General features: G+C 38.0%; 1 protein-coding gene across 1 annotated transcript in view; it reads right to left on the minus strand.

Annotated features, from left to right (window-relative positions):
• MLIP (muscular LMNA interacting protein) overlaps nt 1–19,987 on the minus strand; it is a 104,935-nt gene that overhangs the window by 1,604 nt on the left and 83,344 nt on the right. Inside the window, exons 11-12 of the mRNA XM_021392017.1 lie at nt 5,937–5,993; nt 707–741 (exon numbers count right to left, since the gene is read on the minus strand). Coding sequence (XP_021247692.1) covers nt 715–741; nt 5,937–5,993 — 84 coding nt within the window. The 3' untranslated portion in view covers nt 707–714. The remainder of the gene's footprint in view (nt 1–706; nt 742–5,936; nt 5,994–19,987) is intronic.

The following is a 19,987-nucleotide window of genomic DNA, read 5'->3' on the forward strand; positions in this document are numbered from 1 at the left end:
TTTCCTTATCGTGCTAATTGCTACTTTGAGAAATAGTTTTGGTTAAGCACTTAAGGATGCTTCATTGGGCTGAAACTGTATACATCCAGTTCACCTAAGTATTCCTTAAGGTATTCTCTTTCTATTCTCTTCATATTCCTATTCCCAAATTCTCAGAATTAACAGAATTAATCATTCAGTCACAATTAATCTTGTCTTGTGAAGACTGTAACCAAAAACATCTTGAACAGTTCAGCCTTTTCTATATAATGTATTTGCTGTCCTCCCTTTTTAAGTGCTAAATTGTGTCTACACTCAAGTATAGCACATTATTTGCAACACGGCATTATTTAACTATAAGAAACCATTCATTTTAATGACATTATGTGGTTATGCACTCAAATATAAAATAATATTCATTTTATTTTTACTACATATTCTAATTCCAAACCATACCTCAATTCTTTCCACCTGCTTGATTACATCCTACTTAAAATGAATTCAATTTTGACTTTATGCTAGAAGTGAAATTATTCTGTATTTGTAATTATTAATAGAAAGTCACTCACCAAGCATAGCCAGCTTATTAACCAAACACTAAATCGTGTTGCTAATGCATCCTACCATCTTTTCAAAGTAAACACGTAAACATCGATTTGTTACAATGACACTAAAGCTGTAGTTCTAAGTGTGACTGTAACCAAGTCAGAAAAACAGTGATACTCACCATTACAGCTAAACAGAACCTCTTTGATTTGTGACCTGCATTAAAAAAAATAAATCAATAAAAGGTGAATACAAAATGGAGAGGTGAGTAAAAACTGCAGTATGTGAAACAGGCACAGTAGTACAAATATTTTGCTGGTGGACAATTTCATGAAGCACTTTGTCTTTGTAAAAACTTTGGTTTCCTGTACTGTTAATTTATAACTACGTTTATAGAGCTCAGGATGTTTTTCATGCACTGATGTGTTTAAAGACCAAACTTCAAAAGACAAAGCATTACCCTGGCTAAATGGACAGTAGAAGACATTTCAAACTCATGCTGGGCTCCCACTTCTTTTTTGGACCACATCCCAGGATGACATAGCATGTGGCTGATCTTGTAGTCACGTGGCATGGATATTGTTTTCCCCTACCTTAGAAAGGCTTTCCACAGTCTTCTATAGTAACCATGTACCCAAACTGAGGAAGAGGGAGGACTGCAGAGTTCTGTATTTATTTGTCTCAGATAAATAACCGATGTTACTACTGATTTAAAAGGTTGTAGAAAGCTGTTCAAAGTCACTGTTCCAGGTGGCATCTCACAGGGGACCATCTGACACTAGGGGAGCTGGGTGGTGGAAGAGCATGCAAGCCCATGATTTCTGTGGATGTTACTAATTCGGAGGACAGAGACAGACTGATATGCTGAGGGTACAGGTTCCATTTTGGAGCCCTTTGCCAGACTGGAGGAATGGGCCAGCAGGAACTGTTTGAACAAAGATAAATGCAAAATCTGCTATCTGGGATGAGTAAGCAAACAATCCCATACAACTGTAGGCCAGTGACTGACTGGCTGGGGAGTCAGAGAGGGACCCAAAGTCTGGCTGACTCCAAACTGAACAGGAATTCTTACATCTGGGTGGTTGTGAAGGCTAGCCTCATATAGGTTTGCATTAATTACAGCAATATGCCAAATGCCATCCCTTCATAGGCTGAGAATTGTTCTTCTCTGCAGGGTGCTAGCATCCTTTTAGTCTTTTTAATACAAATTTAGCATGTAATACATGTAGTGTAATTATTTTTATACAGACCCCAATAGGAATAATATTCAATAAATTCAGAAAATCTTTTTCCTTGTTAATCCATGGTGATCTAATGCCCTTTCATGTCAATATGCAATAACTGAAACTTATTATTTAAAACAAGAAGGTATCTTTGAAGCTGTCAAAAAGTATTACCCAAATACCAGTTGTAAATATATATTTCCTGTTGCAAATATAACATGTTAAATGTTAGAAAATGTAAATAATTATAAATTATAAACTAATATAAATTACCTATGCTGATGTCTATGCTGATTTTTTTCAGACTTAACAAACATGTGCCATTTGGACCTTTCTATTTATAAGACCAGATGCATGTAGCTTACTCTTCCCAATTAGCAGCCCATCCGTTTATGAAGTTGAAAAACTCACACTTGAAATTCTTACTCTTAGTCAAAGCAGTAAATATTCCTATTTGTAATGTTCATTTGCAACATCATTAGATTTTCAGTTAAATGAACTGTTATGATGATATGGAGAGAGCCCAGTGCTGCAGTCCTTGGCTTGATCAAAATAAACTAAGGACAGTGAGACTACTGATTCAGAGAAGTTCTGTTCATTTTGTTCCAAAATCCTTTTGAAGACTGCAGGTCATGTTAAAGCAGTTCTCATTTTGGAGGAAAGTGTCATCAAATTTGGAACATCTGAGAGCTTTTTTTAATGTGTATTACTGTTTCCTTTTCCTTTCTTATTTGCTGCGTTATGCTGCCTTAATCTCTATGCCTAGCCTCAGTCTATGCAGTGTTTATGAATAACCTAATACCCTCGAGTTCCCTTGGTATTTTATAAAGTCTGCACACCAGCAGTGCTACAAAGGCAATTCTCGACCCATCTGTGATCCATTTGGCACCAAATGGAAGAAGGTGCCTGAGCAAGGGAGCTGATATTATAACTGCTGGAGATAGAGTTCCCTCTATTTTCGTGTATCTACCATATCCCTGTTCTTGCTTTGACGGGGATCTTCTTTATTACCAGCTAAAAAGGTATTGAAAGGTACCTGAGAGCTGGCTCATTACAGAATACCTAACCACCAGCAGCCCCAGGCTGTCTGGATAACCTCAAGGAGAGGGCGGTCTGTGCCCTTCCTTTGCACCTCCCTGCCAGAGACAACACTCAGGTTGGCCTCCACTCTCATTCGTCCCAGCTTTGCTATGTCATGGACCATGGCTCAGAGATGCCCTATTTCAGGCCAGCATTACTGCTGGCCATATGGAAATAAGATAAAGCAGAGTGATCATGATATCAAGAAAATGTGGGGTTTTTTGTGAACTCTGGAATTTTCTTTGGAAATCCAGATACCATTGTTTTTAGCTGGAAGAACATTACTTCTGAAACTGTCACTTGAGCTGGATCTTGGTCTAACGTAAAGCCATCTACATAAACTCTTTCGTACAATATAATGGGTACATTTTCTTATATATAGAATGTGTTAATGATTAATAGTAAAGTTGACCTCTGACCAGGTACACTCCTTAAGTAAATAATGATAAAGAGCAATGTATAACAGAACTTTGGGCCTTGTTGACATTTTCATAGAATTTATAATTTAAAGAACATTTGCAATTGAAATTTTTTAAAGTGGAGCAGGGCAGATTAATTGTTTCCTTTACTGAAGTGAAATCCTATCTCCACTGAAGTCAATGGAATCGGCATTTTTTTCATGGGGTCTTCTCATGAATGGTGACCTTACGTGGAAAGATGCCAGGTATTAAATAATTATTGCAGATTTCTTAGCAATAACAAATAGATAAGACAAATCAACAGCTGAAGCAAAAGATTACATGAACCTAATGTAATTGACTTGGGACTTTCCAAGTCCTATATGAATAAAGGTAATGAGTACATACATTTAGCACCTGCAATGGCTTTTTATGACTCTACAGGGACATATGCCATATGTTCTCTCTAAATATTCTGACTCAGTATAATTCTGAGAGTAATTGCAATCTCAGTCACACACCATGATGTGAGCAAACACTAGGTTAAATGAACATTGTAAGTACTAGAAATTACTATCCTATCTCTTGATTAGTTTTTACAGGCATATCCTTCAGATGTCCTCCAACTAAAAAGCATAGGGTGTAGAGGAGGATTTTACAGGGAGGAAATGTTCATTCATTTGTTTTCCTGCTTTCACAGGAAAGTGACAGACTTGATTCGTTTTGTTTTTATATAATGAAGCTGATGCTACATGAAGAATAGCATACAAAGACAACTTTTTTTTTTTTTTTTTTTTTTTTCCCTGTGGTGAATACTTCACTTTGTGGAAAACAATGTGAATTATTAAGTAGAAAGTAGCAAAGTCTCTTCTTCCCCCTCTCATCCTTCCGAAAGGTCAAGGAAATGTTTATGTTTCACTGCACATGTGACCATCTGTTCTTTTTCTGGAAATACATAAATCACACTGACTTTCTCACAGAACTTTTTTAGCTCTGAAGGAGTAACACTGTGGAAAAAGAAGTTCAGTATGATCTTACAAGTAATTTTAGATAAAGAAAAAAGGGTTGGTGAGGGCAGAGACAGAGAAATGCAGATTTTAGTGCAGCAGTACAAATAACGTTGGCCTTATCACTTGACAGAACTTTTCCTCACCAGTTCTACATCTAAACATAACTTCACTGTTAATAAAGGATATATCAAGTTAGGTGGAGCCTTGTGTGTTGCATAAATACATAAAGCGCAATATCAGCACAAACAGTTGCTTGAGTCAGGGGAGGTTCCTATCAAAAACTTCACAGGCAAAGAAAAAATAAAAGTTAAAATTAAAAAAGCACCTATCATCTGAGAAACTGAGCAAGCTGTTAATTGTCTAACTTTGTTTTGTGAAGGCATCCTTGCGCTTACTTTGGAATGATCTACACTATAAACCATAGTAACTCCTTGAGAGAACCAAGGAGTAGCCAGAGAGGCCAGGAGTGCACATGAAAATAAGAGGCTGTGCTGTGTTCATCCCTTACATTCTCCTGATGCTGAACAGCAGTGTAACGATCCACCTAGTGAGATGCTTAACTTTCTTCTCCTTTCATTTTCTATTTCTTAATCTTTTTACAGTGGAACTCAAGATGCACTGTAAGGATATATAGACAGGCTCTGTCAACAAACTGAGAAGTCAATCAACATGTGCCTGACTCCATTTTGCCTCCAACATGTGAGGGTCTTGCCCTCAAAACTCTCTCCACATTTATAAGAAAGTCACATATTTTATAGTAATTATTGGTAAATGCCTATTTCTTTTTTTTTTTAAATGCTCATTTTGCTGCTTTTAACAAGATTAGAATCTTGTTTTAAAATAAGAAAGGAAAAATAAATGTGTTGCAAAAATAAAATTATCATTTCTTTTTATATTGTTAAAACCATCTAAAAACTTGTGAAATAATTATGAGAATGTTCTCAGTAACAAAAAGAGGTCTCAGTAGCAAAAATTCCCCTGTCATAGCTGAACTTATAGTGTTATTATTGGTAGTAAGTTATGCATTTTACGTACATTTCTAAAACAGTTGAAAATTTCTTTTAAAAATGGATGTTCTATTACAGTTTAAAGCCTGCAGTAAAGAATACAATAGTTAATCAAATTACACATGTAATTTACATTGAGCTTAGAGATGTGAAAGAAGTAAGGAATCCACCACTGAGTTTAGACTTCAAGATTTGTGTCTTTCCTCAAAGGAAAATAAAACTGGTACTGAATGCTGATGCTGGGCAAACCATCTCTCTGCATGCTGTCTGATGTTTTTTTTGACAGTCCTTTACAAAGTTCTCAACAACTTATTGTCCAAGTGCTCCTGGGAGTTGTTGCATCTGATATTTAGAACAGAATCAATACCAGTGACTGCAAATTGGGAAATGGTTTTACTGCATAATTTAACAAATTCCACTTGCTAGCATCCCAGTAGCACATACCAGAAACCTGAAGTGTAAATATTAGTGTTACTCCAAATTCACACAGACAGTATAATTTCCAAAACAACTCTTTTTTCTTTTTTCTTCATTAATCACCAAGAACAATTAATGCTTATGTAGCCCATACACTGGACAAAAGCTGATCAGGAGCTCAGTACATTTTTGCTCATTGTCTCATACACATGCTACACAAATAAAAGACAAAGCCAGCATGCAAATGCATAAAGCTATTAGATGTCAACTGATTACCTCCTTAGAGCTGAGTGTTTCATTTTCTGGAATAGGCACTATGGGATGACCGGGCTGCTGAGCAAGATGTCACAGGTTGAAGAGAGCATGAGGTTAAAAACAGGAAAAAAACCCAACAGTTATCAGTTTAATTTCTATCTATCACAAAGGTTTAATAATGAAAGCTAGTATCCTCAGTCATTCAAATATCAATGCAGCAATGTTCAACAGGAGCTGTATCCTTACTACTCCATGTCTGTATGAAAATCCCTGTATGGCTTGTTCTCTGTTGTATTATCTTCCCATAACTGTAAAGGAGGGATAAATTACTTTCCACTTTGAAAAAGTATCTCAAGACAAAATCACAGCAAGAGCATCTGCCTTATAATACATTCAGTATGAGATAATGCACATAATGTTATTTAAAACTGCAGTCGTATTTCCATTACTTTGAATATCTGTCAAATTAGCTTCAAAAGACCTCCATTTGGTCTTAAATTTCATAAACATAAATCATGCAAACATTTAAATAAAAAAAATAAAACTCTATGTAACACTAATTAGCATGTGCAGAAAGGAATTTATGATTTCCCAGTGTTTTGAGTGTAATAAACTTTGATGGATGTCACTCAAACAACGAATGATATAAATTTCAATAAGGTTTAAAAAGAATATAGGTAAATAGATAAGATAGAGCTTATATAGGCAACATTAAGGTCGCAAGTTACTGAGGTTTTCATATGCATCAACCTAAACATCTTCTTCAGAGCAAAAGACATTGAAAATATCGGGGTTATGGTATTTTAGAATTGTGGAAATATAATGTAGAAACAACCTTACAATTTTCATTCTATCAAAAGCTCTACTTTGTTTTGGTATTTAGAGCTAATAGTAACTTAACTTATCATATGATGTGCTCTTTAAAAAAATATGCTGGTCTTGCCCCAGGAAAATTAATTTTGAAACAGAGCTATTTAAGAAGCTGATCTGCCAAAATGTCACTGTAAGGAAAGTGAGACACTGAAATGAAATTTACTCCGTTTATAATTACATTATGGATTTGCTATTTATTGCTCTCCCCTTTTGAAAATTTTCCCTGCTTCATTTTCAGTGATAGCAGGAGCCAACTCTTACAACAACAGCAGCAGTTTTGAAGCATTTGACTTTTTTTTTTTTTTCCAACTGGAAAGGCAAGTGAATAACTTCAGGTAATAAGCCGATTGAATTTATAGGCAAGGGAACAATTTTAGACAACAGAGGGTTAAAGGAGTAAAGAGACTTGACTTTCTCGGCAGCAACCTCCCTCCCATGCCACAGACATGACTTGTGACTTCAGCCAGCACAGCCACTAAGGCACTCTACTGCTGCGGTGCAGCTCTTACAACAAACACAGGAGATACGTAACAGCCTATGTGGGAGAGAGAATTCCCATTTCCAAACCCTGCATGCTGCAGCTACTGAGTCTGTGCAATCCATGACAATAACACAGGTACAGTATTCTAGCTGCACTTGCAGTGTCTTCATAAGCTTATTTCAATTAAATGAACCCTGTGATGAATTACATATTGTCTCACAAGAGTATCCTGTATTCCAGGAAAAGTAAAAAGAGCTAATCACAAAAAGAAGACAGAAGATATTGATCACTTTCTGCTTACTTTCTGATGTGCAGCTAAGCCCTCTGAGATGTCCACTTATTGCAAGAAAGAAAACCTCCCAAGTCAGTTAGTGAACTGAGAATACAGCAACTCTTTTTCTCAAGTTGCACATTCAGCCAATCAATGAAAAATGGAGTTCTATTGTGTTTCTTGTCCTGGCTTTTCTTGCTAGGACTCATTGCCAACTATATTCACCTAAAATGCCTCTCCAAGTCCTAATTCTGCCTTACTTTGTTTCTTGAGTATGAGGTCTCATGTCCCTCCTTAGACCTGACCTATAGTCATCCATTTTTGCCCAAGATGTACGTTTGCTTCTTTTATTTTGATAGCACCTTCTTTTCAAACTAGAAATCCAACATTTATAACAGTCCCCGCAGAGAAGGAAAATCATCTATATTTTCTGGACAGGCAGTCTTAACATTGATTACTTTGGAGATGCTTAACTGAAGGAAAACAAGTAGAAGGTCATGAAGGACTTCCCTAATTGATGATGGAAAGAAAAGTTAATACAGGAGTAAGACTTACAGAAAAACTGAGTAATATACAGTTTTCTGAATTGTGCTTTCAGAAGTCTTCTGTCACAGAAAAACCCCAAGGAGTTATCATAGAAGAGTGCATACATTCTATTATTCAGATTTCTGAAAATCTGATGTGCCATTTGCCGTGACTTAAGGTCTAAAAATCACATCTAGATAGATTACAGACTCTAAGTAGTACTTGAGCAAATATGGAGTGCATAAGAGAAGTACTACATTCCTTTTGCTGGAATAACGCTTAGTCTTGCAGGTCCCTAAAAAGAAGGGAGTTGGGCGGTATTTCTGCCTCTGCCAGCGGCAAAGGAGATGAGTGTCTTGGCCTGGGTAACTTCATTTTTACAAACTAAAGGCCAATTCCTGTCTTATTTCCATCAAGTGTCAGTGTAACCTGAAATGTGTAAGCCTTGCTGTGGAACAGGCCCCATGCCTGTCCTCACAGAGTTTGACTAAGAGGCTTCAGTCTTATCCCTTCCTCTGTGATTTTTCCTTGCAAATATAATTTTTGTGTCCTTGAGTGCATACTGCACCAGCCCAACAGGTAGGATAAAAAACAAGAGCATTTGCTTTCTGCAGCAATGTGTGTAAGGACCTGGTTCTTCTGGAAGAAAGAGAGATAAGTTTTAACCTCTGCAAGATGGGATATATAATAATATATCCTCTCTGCATGCTGGTCAGCCCAAGGTGTTCAGAGGGCACTAACAGGACATGCAGCCTAACAGACTGAACTCAGCCTTGCACCTGGCTCATAGTAGAACTTACAGAGCAAAAAACAACTTGCACACCAAAATTATCTTCAGAATTTGAAGGTCATTTCTCTGCAAAGATGAGCTATCAACAACGGAATACCACAAAAACAGCTTAAAAGGTCCAAAAATGCAAAGTAGGCAGAAGGCGGCAGAATTAGGCATTCCTTACTAGATATCATGTGACTCTCATCCCTGCCATGGAGGAATGTGCCCACGTCCACAAGATATAAAGTGAGAATGAAATTTGGACTATGTACTTTTTACTGGAGTGCTGTCTGCATGAAACCTCAGCATGTTCTGTTACTGGCAGTTTTCCATTCCTGGGACAAAGCAGCTGGCAAGAAGCCCTATTTTTTTCCACAAATTTATAAGGATTACATATGTTTATGGAGGAGGATGACAATATTGCTTTTATAATTTCTATTATTGATTCTTTTGCCAGTTATAAAATTCTGCAATACTCTTTTAAAGTGAATTTATTATTATTATTTTTTCCAAGCCTCACTCAGTCTCTGGTGAATTACTTCTAAGGACAGTGAAAGAATAAACTAGACAAATCTGTAGTTGTGGTTGTGAAAATTGTACTGAAGAGATTAGAATATCCTGACAATATATAAGTATTTGCAGTGTGTAGGTTCAAGGGGAAATTATCCATCTGGCCAAAACAGACTCAGCTAAGGCTTAGAAAAGAGGTAGTTACGTAACATCTTAGTTAGACCTTTGTTCATGTAGCTCTGTAGAGTAATCAGCAAGACATATTTGCCTTTAAAAGGTCAATTTACCCTTATTGTATTATGAATCACAGCAGCCTCTAAACGAATATAAAGTCCTCTTAATTGTTTTCAGTGTAAGACCTTTTTTACAAATCTAAGTCACTCTCAAGAGGATCTGCAACCTTTAGTAATTGAGAAACAGGTTTGAAACTCTTTGGAACCAGTAAGAGGTGATTGTAGAATCAAAAGAGTTGGAAGGGGACCTCTGGAGATCATCTAGTCCATCTGTCTGCTAAAGCAGGCTGCCTACAGTAGGCTACACGGGAAAGGGTCCAGGTAGATTTTGAATATCTCCAGAGAAAGAGACTCCACTGCCTCTCCGGGCAGCCTGTTCCAGTGCTCTGTCACCTTCACTGTAAAAAAGTTTTGTCTCATGTTCATATGGAACTTCCTGTGTTCCAGTTTATGCCTAAATGTACATAAGAAATAAGAATGTTTCAAATATAGTAACCGTAGAACATATATACCATTCTTTCAAAACTCAAAATACCATTCTTTCCTGTGTCTTTAATCTACTTTGACAACAAACTAGGTTGTCAACACTCTTGTAAAATATAGGGTAAAATTCCTTCTCAACAGGAAAAATTACTAATTTCTCACTAGTTCAAAGACTGAAAATGCTTGCTTACACAGGCAGAACAAACAAACTGTTTTTATAAAACTTTTTCATGGATGACCACCTTTTCTGCATAGAAATGCATGAAAACTATGGTACCAAGAAATGGTACATTTGCAGTGCAAGGACTACCTTCAACTAAAGAGAGAGAAAATAAATGATGGAAATAGACAATTTATAATTATTGTGTATAGTGTCTTTCTGAAAAAAACACGCTATAAAATCACTTTCAAAGATTCAGTCAGTTAAGTAACCTATTCTTTTGCATCTGCCATCTCTGCATGAGAGGAAATGCAAATCGTTCTCACAGGATAGAGCTTTGGAGTGCCACCAAAGCAAAGTGCAATGGAAAAATTTTTATTAGCATAGTTAGAGGCTGCTGGAGTTGCAAGGTTTTGTGGAAGAGATTCCTTATTTCAGAAGTGGAATGGGTAGGGTACAGGTGAAGATGCACACAGACTTAATTTCCCCTGGGCTAACCTTTCTGAGGCCTGGTTTGACTTCTCATGCAAGGCTAGTCCAAGTGGGAATTGACTGAAAATTTTCTGCCAATTTTTTTTTTTTTATGAAAAAAATATTAGCAACAGAAAAATAGAAGAGTACAGCTTTCTGAAAGAAGAAAATAAAAACACCAACAAGCACTTCTATTTCTCACGTTCACTCCAATTCTCACTTAGAAAATAAAAAAAATTGAATGTTCAAAGATAAGAAGATAAGGCACCTAAATGTTTCTTTTCTGATCACTTCTGTAAAATATTAAAGTGCAATTTCACTGTCAGTGCACTTTGTGGAAACTATAGGAAGAGTCATTATCTGTGAGCTAACTGAGTTCTGTACTTTGTCACGAGGATAATCTCGCTGAAGTGTTTGATTGGAGCTGATGGCCAAGCAGGATAACAAACCTGAATGGAAGACTCAAGACACAAGAATTCAAACTTACACAAGAAATGAAGTGATGCAGCAGGGTAGAAAACGTCTTCTAATGACACAGATTAGTACTATCTGCTTTGGATTAGTTCAGGCAATCCAAATGGTGCACTTTGATTTTAGGAGTATTTCAACACTTTCAAATTTTCATCTGTATCAGAAAGCAAAAAAATGCTTCAGAATTTTCAGCATCATAAGCGTTTGAAATTTTCTTGGCCTATTGACTGTGATCTATTTATGAACTGACAGAAACTGAGTCATTGCTTTGAAGAGGTGGATGCTTCCCTCCAAGAAGGTCATTGTTCGTTGACTCAGAAATGCCCAAGAACTTTAAACCTTATTACTTTCAAATTCCAGGCAAAAGCATGAAATGAAATGATTTTAATTTTCAGAGCTGATTTTCCTCTCACGAATTTTCTTCCCAGATCAGAAGCATGACTGAATAAGACCTGTTTCCTTTGTAAGTTTTCAGTGCAGCAAAGTTGCACTGACCTCGTTTTTGACCTTAGATGCTTTAAATCCATGACCCAAATTTTAACTGAATCATCAATCTTCATGAGTATATATGTATAACTGTCAAGTAATATAATAAAATTTGTATTAATATTCTGTCTATCTACTAAAAAGACAGCCACCATTGACACTGGAAAAAGTTAGTACAATAATTTACAGTTTATATGACCTCTTCATCAAAGTTCAAAACACTTTCCCAAAATAAACTATAAACTCCACAGTAATGCCTTGACGATCATAGCATTTCTGAAACATAGGCAAATAATACTCTTTTTTAATCAAGCTGTAAGCACATTCTTGAAATTTCAACAGAACTAACAGTATTATATTTTTTTTAACATAACTAGAAGTGGAGTTAATTAAGGCTATTTTACAGAACATGTACTATACTAATATCTACAATAAAAGTTAAGTGAGTTCTAATTGCATCAACTTTTCCTTTGAAATTTAGAGTTTCCAAAGGTTCATCAGCTTTCAATGCTTACTTTCCCTTGATGACTCAGAAGAGTTATTTACAGTCTTAAAAAGCAGCAGGAAATTCTCTAGAAACATTTGTGTTCACTGAGTTCTAAGATACCGTTTTCTCTATAGCTCTGGGTATTTTGAGGTAGCTTCCATTCATTATAATTTTCATCCTTCAGTCGATGTGTTTCAATCCATATGCTTTTTGACTGTTTTTTCACTGCCTTTGATAAAAAGCATACAATTATGCCGGGTCCTCCACTCTGGCCACAACAACCCCCGGCAGCACTACAGGTTTGGGGCAGAGTGGCTGGAAAATGGTGTGGAAGAAACAGACCTGGGGATGTTGGTTGATGTTTGGCTGAGCATGAGCCAGCAGTGTGCCCAGGTGGCCAAGAAGGCCAATGGCATCCTGGTGTGCATCAGAAATAGTGTTGCCAGCAGGAGTAGGGAAGTGATTGTCCCTCTGTACTCAGCTCTGGTGAGGCTGCACCTCAAGTACTATGTTCAGCTGTGGGCCTCTCACTACAAGAAAGACACTGAGACCCTGGAGCACTTCTAGAGAAGGACAACGAAGCTGTGGTACTCTGGAGCACAAGTCTTATGAGGAGCACAACTGTACAACTGCCTGAAAGAAGTTCGTAGTGGGCCTCTTCTCCCACATAACTAACAAATAGGGAATGGTCTTGAATTGCACCGGGGGAAATTCAGGCTGGATTTTAGAAAAAATACCTTCTCAAAAAGAGTGGTTAGGCACTGGAACAGGCTGCCCAGGGAGGTGGTTGAGTCACCATCCCTGGAGGTGTTCAAGAAACATTTGGATTTGTACTAAGGAACATAGTTTAGTGGGAAAATATTGGTGGTAGGTGGACAGTTGGACTGGATGCTCTTGGAGATCTTTTCCAACCTTGGTGATTCTATCATTCTATCATTGTTTCTCACATAGGTCACCTGCTCACCAAATCTTGTTTGAATTTTTTCACACATTTTTGCCTCTGTTCTTATAGTATTGACTTTTGTGTTTATTACTATGTTACAAGAAAAGTTACAGCCCTAGGTTGCAGCTCCCATTTGCCAAACTATTAATAGAGATTTATCATTTCCTTTTTCTCCAGTTTCAAATTCCCATGGAAATGTACTGTATCCAGCCCAAATCCAGCCTGTGGATTAAGTTCCCGGCAGCAGCAGCAGCCTCTAAGCTATGGCAAGTTTGCACCCACCACCATGGGGCATGTCAAAGAATTGTCTTCACAAACCAATAGAGGAATTAGAAGAAGATATTAGGAGCGCTGTAGTATTTCAGCTGCTGTATTTCCTTTGGTTGTTGTCCTAAGATGTGTTAAATTGATGACAGAGAGGGCAAAAATAAAGATATCTCAGAGAGGGTTTACTTAGCTAGGGCCAGATTTTCTGTGACATTTGATATTGTTGTATGTGTTAAAAATGTCTGCCTGAAATCCACTGTGCAAAATCATCCTAGAAGATCAGGCATAAAACCAAGCTCAGGATTTAAATTATGTAGGGACTTCTAAGAATGAAGACAAAGCATTTTAAAGCACTTTCTGGTGTTTGAGACTACTTTGGGCTATCCCATCAAAGACAGCCCATATAAAGGGAGGAGGCATCAGAAACAGCTCTAATTGTGTTTCAAGAAGAAACCTGGACAATTCTGGGCACAGCATTCACCATGCACATTTTGATTTCAAGGTCTGTAGGGGTCTGATCCTACTGTGTTTGAAAAAACAGTGCTTTGTGTGACTGTTTTCTGAATGGATAGAATTGCTCTGAAAAAATGCCAGGCTTCTACCTTTAGCAGCTTCTCCTAGTGCAAATAAAGACAGCAAGGCTCTCAAAATTGCCTAACTGCCCGGGCCAAAAGGAGGGACACAGCAATCAATTCCTTTTTACCTTCAGAAGAGCTGTCTCTATACAAGCAGGTAGCAGAGCTCTTTCCATGCAGAGCAAGACTTAAGACATCTCTGTGTTAAGAGCATGTTGCTGTGTCTCTCATTTAGCCTGAGCTCCCTTCCTGTTCTGTTGATCATTTGATGGCTTCAAAGAAAGCAATTGATTACCAAGTTAAGATATTTCTAAAGTGCTTTAAGATAAATGCGTTTCTTTGAAGATATGCTGAGAGAGAGCTCTAAGGATATTTCCTGTGGGCATTATCAAACTGAGTCCAAAGTAATAGAAACGTTACCTAAGTGTGATAGGATTAAAATAACTCTCCAAGCCCAAGGAATGGAAAAAAAGACTATACAAAGGACACATACAGAGGGCACAAAACATTATTAAGCATCAATATTTTTTCAGCTAGGAGATCCAATTTATAGCACGGAACTAATTACCCGGCTTGTTTTCCTCTTTTTTTTTTTTTTTTTCTAGACTAAACCAATTGTTCTGGATCACAGATAACAGAAAGCTGATCAATCACGATACACCTACACAAGGACAGATGTAGAAATTCAGCATTTAAATATCAAAGTTCAGAAGAGAGAAAGAAAGTCTCTTCTGGAAATAAAAGCATCTGGGATGATGTCTGGGAGAAAAGAGCTTTTCCATGGCAACCCCGAAAGGCTGCTGCATTCACAGAATGTCAATTCCCACTATGCAGCTATTAATCAAACTCCAGTGAGGAGGAGATTGGATTGTGAGGTAAACACCACTGATCTCATTTAAAAAAATAATAAAGATTCTCTTTAAATATTTTGCTTTGCTTAGGCCTTCAGACCTGCAACTGATTACGGAAGGCTGCCCTTCCAACAAGACAACATTTAGTGATTTCAAGAAAACTCTAGGTCCAGAAAAACAAATGAAAATGGCTTGAGTCTAAACTCAGACACTAATGGAAATGTGTTCTCTGCAAGATTGGTCCTGTAACCTCTTCTTCTGTGTCTGATAAGGTATGAAAATGGTCATTTTTTAACACTTCCTCTTTCAAAAATCCAGTCCCTCCAATCCATTTTCAAGACAGTGCTGCTATATATTTAACTGACGGGAAGATTTCCAGAGAGGCAAACCTGAATTACATTCTCAGCCCATGCTGACAGAAACAGAAAATGCAGTTTGAAAGTCAAGGGGGACTGACAGACAGCCCCAGCTGCATAGCTGCACCCCCACCCTATCTCTGCCTTTTCACTTGGACAGTTCATTGCCTTCTACTTTCAAAATGAATACACGTTTCCCAAAAAATAATGCTCTCTGCCCTGACAGATATTTACATTAATTGTGCCTCTATGTGCTTCTGAGATTCTGCAACTGATCTGATGGACAGAAAAGAAATGTCCTTTCCCTTAACGGAGTAAATGACTCAGTGGTAGCTGGCAGGAGGAGGATCAACAAAGGAATTGACACCTCTGAAATGAAAGTACTTTTATCAGGCCACATGCTGTCCTGATTCCTTGCAGCCCTTCTGTACAGAAGATGCCTAGATTAGCTGATTATGCCGAGATGACTCAGGATGAGAGAAAATCAGGCTCCCTTGGCACACCAGGTATATGCAGTGGCCATACATCCCTGAAGAGTGCCTTCTAACCAGGAGAGCAGTACAAGTGGCAGAGGCTATTTCCTCCCTCAAGAGAAGAAGACTGCTGCCTCTCAGGATCCCCAGGGAGTACCACGGAGCTTGTGCTGACAGCTGAGCTCTTCCATCCTACACAGTCATCAGATAAAAACTGGGGGGATTCCCCTCAGAATCAAGCTTTGGAATCAACCACAGAGCGAAGTGTTACCTCAGACACTCCTTCACTACAATAGTTGCAGTCTAGTCCACCTTTCAGAGCTTTTTTATTTTACTGAAAATGGGCTTTTCTAATATAAGAAGTTCAACTCATTCAATTATTTTATTTCAGAAGAAACTGAAGCAGGACTCCTGTTTGTTTTAACTGATCTGCTGAGTAAAGAGAAAAAGACACGGTCATCTACTGCCGCTTATAACAGTTTGTCCTGCAACAACCACCTCAAAAGTGTGGCTTGTCAAGACCAAGGAGCATAGAAATCTTTTCAGGTCTGTGTTTCAGTTTTATTTGTGGAATTCCATCAGCTATGAAGATTCAGGTAGCTGGTGGGTCTTCAAACAAGAATAGCGTGGTTCTGGATCTAAGATGCCTAAAGAACAGCCCAGTGTCCTTTCAGTAAAGCATTTCAGATAGACAGCTGCCATTTTCTTATGCCCTGAGACAAAAAAAAAAAAAATTATATTTATTTTAGGAGCTCACCACCGCTAGTTTCTCTAATATAAGAAGCAGAAATGTGATCACACTACTGTGTTTTTTTCTTTCCTAAAACCTCATTTCCGAGCAAATTCTTGCAAAGGGTAATTTTGGGGTTGAAACTGCAGGTGAAAATTAGCAACTCCATTCACCAACGTGTCCTATCCATTGTCAAGAGCATTTTTATAACATATTTTAAATGATCTAAAGAATCAATGGCAGTGAGCTTTGCCCTCTAGTGGAAAATGAAGTAAAATACAACATACACCTCGAAACGACTTCACCCTTAAAAGTCCCTCAGACTGTTCACTGGGTCGAAACTTTAGTTATGTTCATTATAGAAATATGACTCATGCATACATCTGGACACTGACTACCTTTTTTATTCCATTTTTTTAATTCAGTGTTTACTGAATGGCTGGAGAGACAGCAAGTAAGTCAAAGCACACATCCCTTATCCCAGAGAGTGATGAGCAGAAAGGGGAAACCCTAAGAAATTAGGAGAAATTACAGTCCCTGTTTATTAGAGAACAGTAATAAATTTTCTAAATATTTACGTTGTTTACATAACAGGTCTAACAATTTTAACTTTCAGCGTCTGATACTCTGTAGTATACTATGCTTTCTGTTACTTATTTGTGACAAGTTAAACAATTATATATATATATTAATCAGACTGTATTTATATCAGACTGTAGTTGGTTGATGCAGGAGACAGAGCTCTTGCAAGACAAAACCCTCAGTAAGTTTGCAGACGACACCAAGTTGGGAAGGAGTGTTGATCTGCCAGAGAGTAGAAAGGCATTACAGAGGAACCTGGATAGACTGCATCAATGGGCCAAGGTAAACCATATGAGTTTCAACAGGGCCAAGTGTTGGGTCCTGCACTTTGGTCACAACAACCCCAGGCAACCCTACAGGCTTGGGGAGGAGTGGCTGGAAAGCTGCCTGACAGAAAGGGACCTTGGTGTGCTGATGAACAGTCGGTTGAATATGAGCCAGCAGTGTGCCCAGGTGGCCAAGAAGGCCAATGGCATCCTGGCTTGTATCAGGAATGGTGTGGTGAGCAGGACTAGGGAAGTCATCCTGGCCCTGTACTCGGCATTGGCAAGGCCTCACCTTGAGTACTGTGTTCAGTTTTGGGCACCCCAGTACAGAAAGGACATGGAGGTGCTGGAGCAGGTCCAAAGAAGGGCAACAAGGCTTATGAAGGGCTTGGAGAATATGCCCTACGAGGAGTGACTAAAGGAACTGGGGCTTTTTAGTCTGGGGAAGAGGAGACTGAGGGGAGACCTCATTGCTCTCTTCAAATACCTGAAAGGTGATTGCAGTGAGAGCAGGTCTGGTCTCTTCTCAGTGGTGACAGGTGACAGGACAAGGGGAAATGGCCTCAAGTTGCACCAGGGGAGGTTTATGTTGGATACCAGGAAAAACTTCTTTCCAGAAAGGGTTGTTAAGCACTGCAACAGGCTCCCCAGGGAGGTGGTTGAGTCACCTTCCCTGAATGTGTTTAAAAACCATTTGGATGTGGTGCTTGGAGACATGATTTAGCGGCGGGTTGTTAGAGCAGTATGGTTAGGTTGAGGTTGGACTTGATGATCTTGAAGGTCCTTTCCAACCTGAGAAATTCTATGATTCTATGATTCTATGAAAACCAGCAAATATTATTAGGAATTTTATCAACCCATGTTGAGACAAACGTTAAAAACTGACCTTGTGAATAAGGCCAATATCAATCTGCCTTCAGTCATCAAAGAACATTAATAATATAGACCAACAGAGGACCATTAAAAATCATTTTAAATGGTCAAAATTTACTTCTGACATAAAACTCTATTTTTATTAGACAAGTCCAGTAGTGAAATCTGATTATTCTGTTTCCTGAAATACTGGGCCACACTTAACTAGAAGGAGACATTAATTTGCAAATACAAAGCATTTCATTGACATTATTTACTAGCACTACCTTTAATGCCTAAAAATCCTACCGACCTACCTTTGTCTACCGAATTGTCAGATTTTATATCAGTAAACCTTATCATCTTTGGCTGAGACTTTTAGAAAACATTCAATGGTAAATCAAGTTATAGTGACAGTTCTCCAGAGAACTCCCTGAAAGGACAGTCTTTTCAAAAATTTTTCTCACTCTACTCAATACTGTTTCAGAAGATCTAATTTTATTTATTTATTTATTTATATCTTAGGGGATTGGAAGACAGGACTAGCTACTTTAAGTAAATTAAATGCAACTATTATCATTTTATGCATTCTTGACCAAAGTCTGGAGCCCATTTCACTTACTTACACAAAAAAATGAATGGTGATGGGAAATCAACCAGAACCGCAAATATCTGGACTATTTTTGACTGAATATTCATAGCAGGTCAGTACTAAGGCTTCACCTAAAACACAGATCTCCCTGTGATCTCCCTTGATGACATAACCATTTAAAATGCTACTGCTACAAGAGTATTTGAAGGAAAATTAAAAAGTTATCTGAGGTTTTCTTTGATAGAATATAGTACTCTTCAGTGACTTCTGGGCTATGGATGCTGTGCTCAACCCTGGAAAGCTGCAGACTTAAAGAGAGATCAAGTTCAATGTCAAAATAAGAATGGGCATATATATAAATAATCACACACAGGGGCTGCCCCAAAAGTAATACCTCCCATTTTATTATGTTTGTCAACAATGTCAGAGGAGGATATTCACGGTATGGCAGTAAAGGTTGAACCTTCCCAGCAATATTTCATTTAATTTTGTTTCTGAGTGACAGATGGCAGCAGAGGGGCAGTCTGACAAGATAGTGTCTGACATGGAAGTGCGTATGAAGGTGTGGAATTGAATTCCTCTGTGTAGAAAAAATGGCACCTATTGACTTTCATTGATGCTTGCTTAATGTTTATGGGGACCAAACAGTGGATGTGAGCACAGTGAGGTGGTGGGTTGTGAATTTCAGTGATGGCAACAGCTACAGTGGGTCACCTCTGCTACTGCAGATCTTTATGAGCGCGGCATGAAGGCTCTTATTTATTGCTGGCAAGAATGCATAGCTAATGCTGGTGAATATGTTGAAAAAATAGTATTTCGTAGCTGCAAATTTGCTCTATCGTATAGTGTTATAGTGCTCTTTGTATCTGTTGTAGTTTCCATGGAAATAAATTGGAGGCATTACTTTCAGAGCAACCTACATGTGTATGTGTGTGTAGATATATACATATAAAATAGGATTTCTTTACAGCTATATGAAGAACCCTATTATGTACTTTTGCTAACATCCCACAAATGGCCTGAATGTGGGAGAGAATTTATGATGTAAATACAAAATGAGAAAAGTCAGAGATGGTGTAGATCTTGTGTTTACATTCTATAGGAAGAACCTTTTGACATCAAAGAGGTGTGGCTGCATTTATCATTTTGAAAAGCTCACGAAGTTTGCTTGGAACAATGAAAGTTAGTTGAGATAAAACTTATGGATTAAGAAGTCTCACAGTCTTCCCCATATGGGTAAAACACAAATGCATAGCTTGGGCTGTCCTATGACCTCTGCATTCAAGAGAAGAGTTTTGGATGCACAGAGATAGAGAAATCAGAGGAACAGCAAGAATTTTCCTTGGTTAAGCAATTATACGG

Source organism: Numida meleagris, chromosome 3 (assembly GCF_002078875.1).
Source record: "Numida meleagris isolate 19003 breed g44 Domestic line chromosome 3, NumMel1.0, whole genome shotgun sequence".
Taxonomy (NCBI): Eukaryota; Metazoa; Chordata; class Aves; order Galliformes; family Numididae; genus Numida; species Numida meleagris.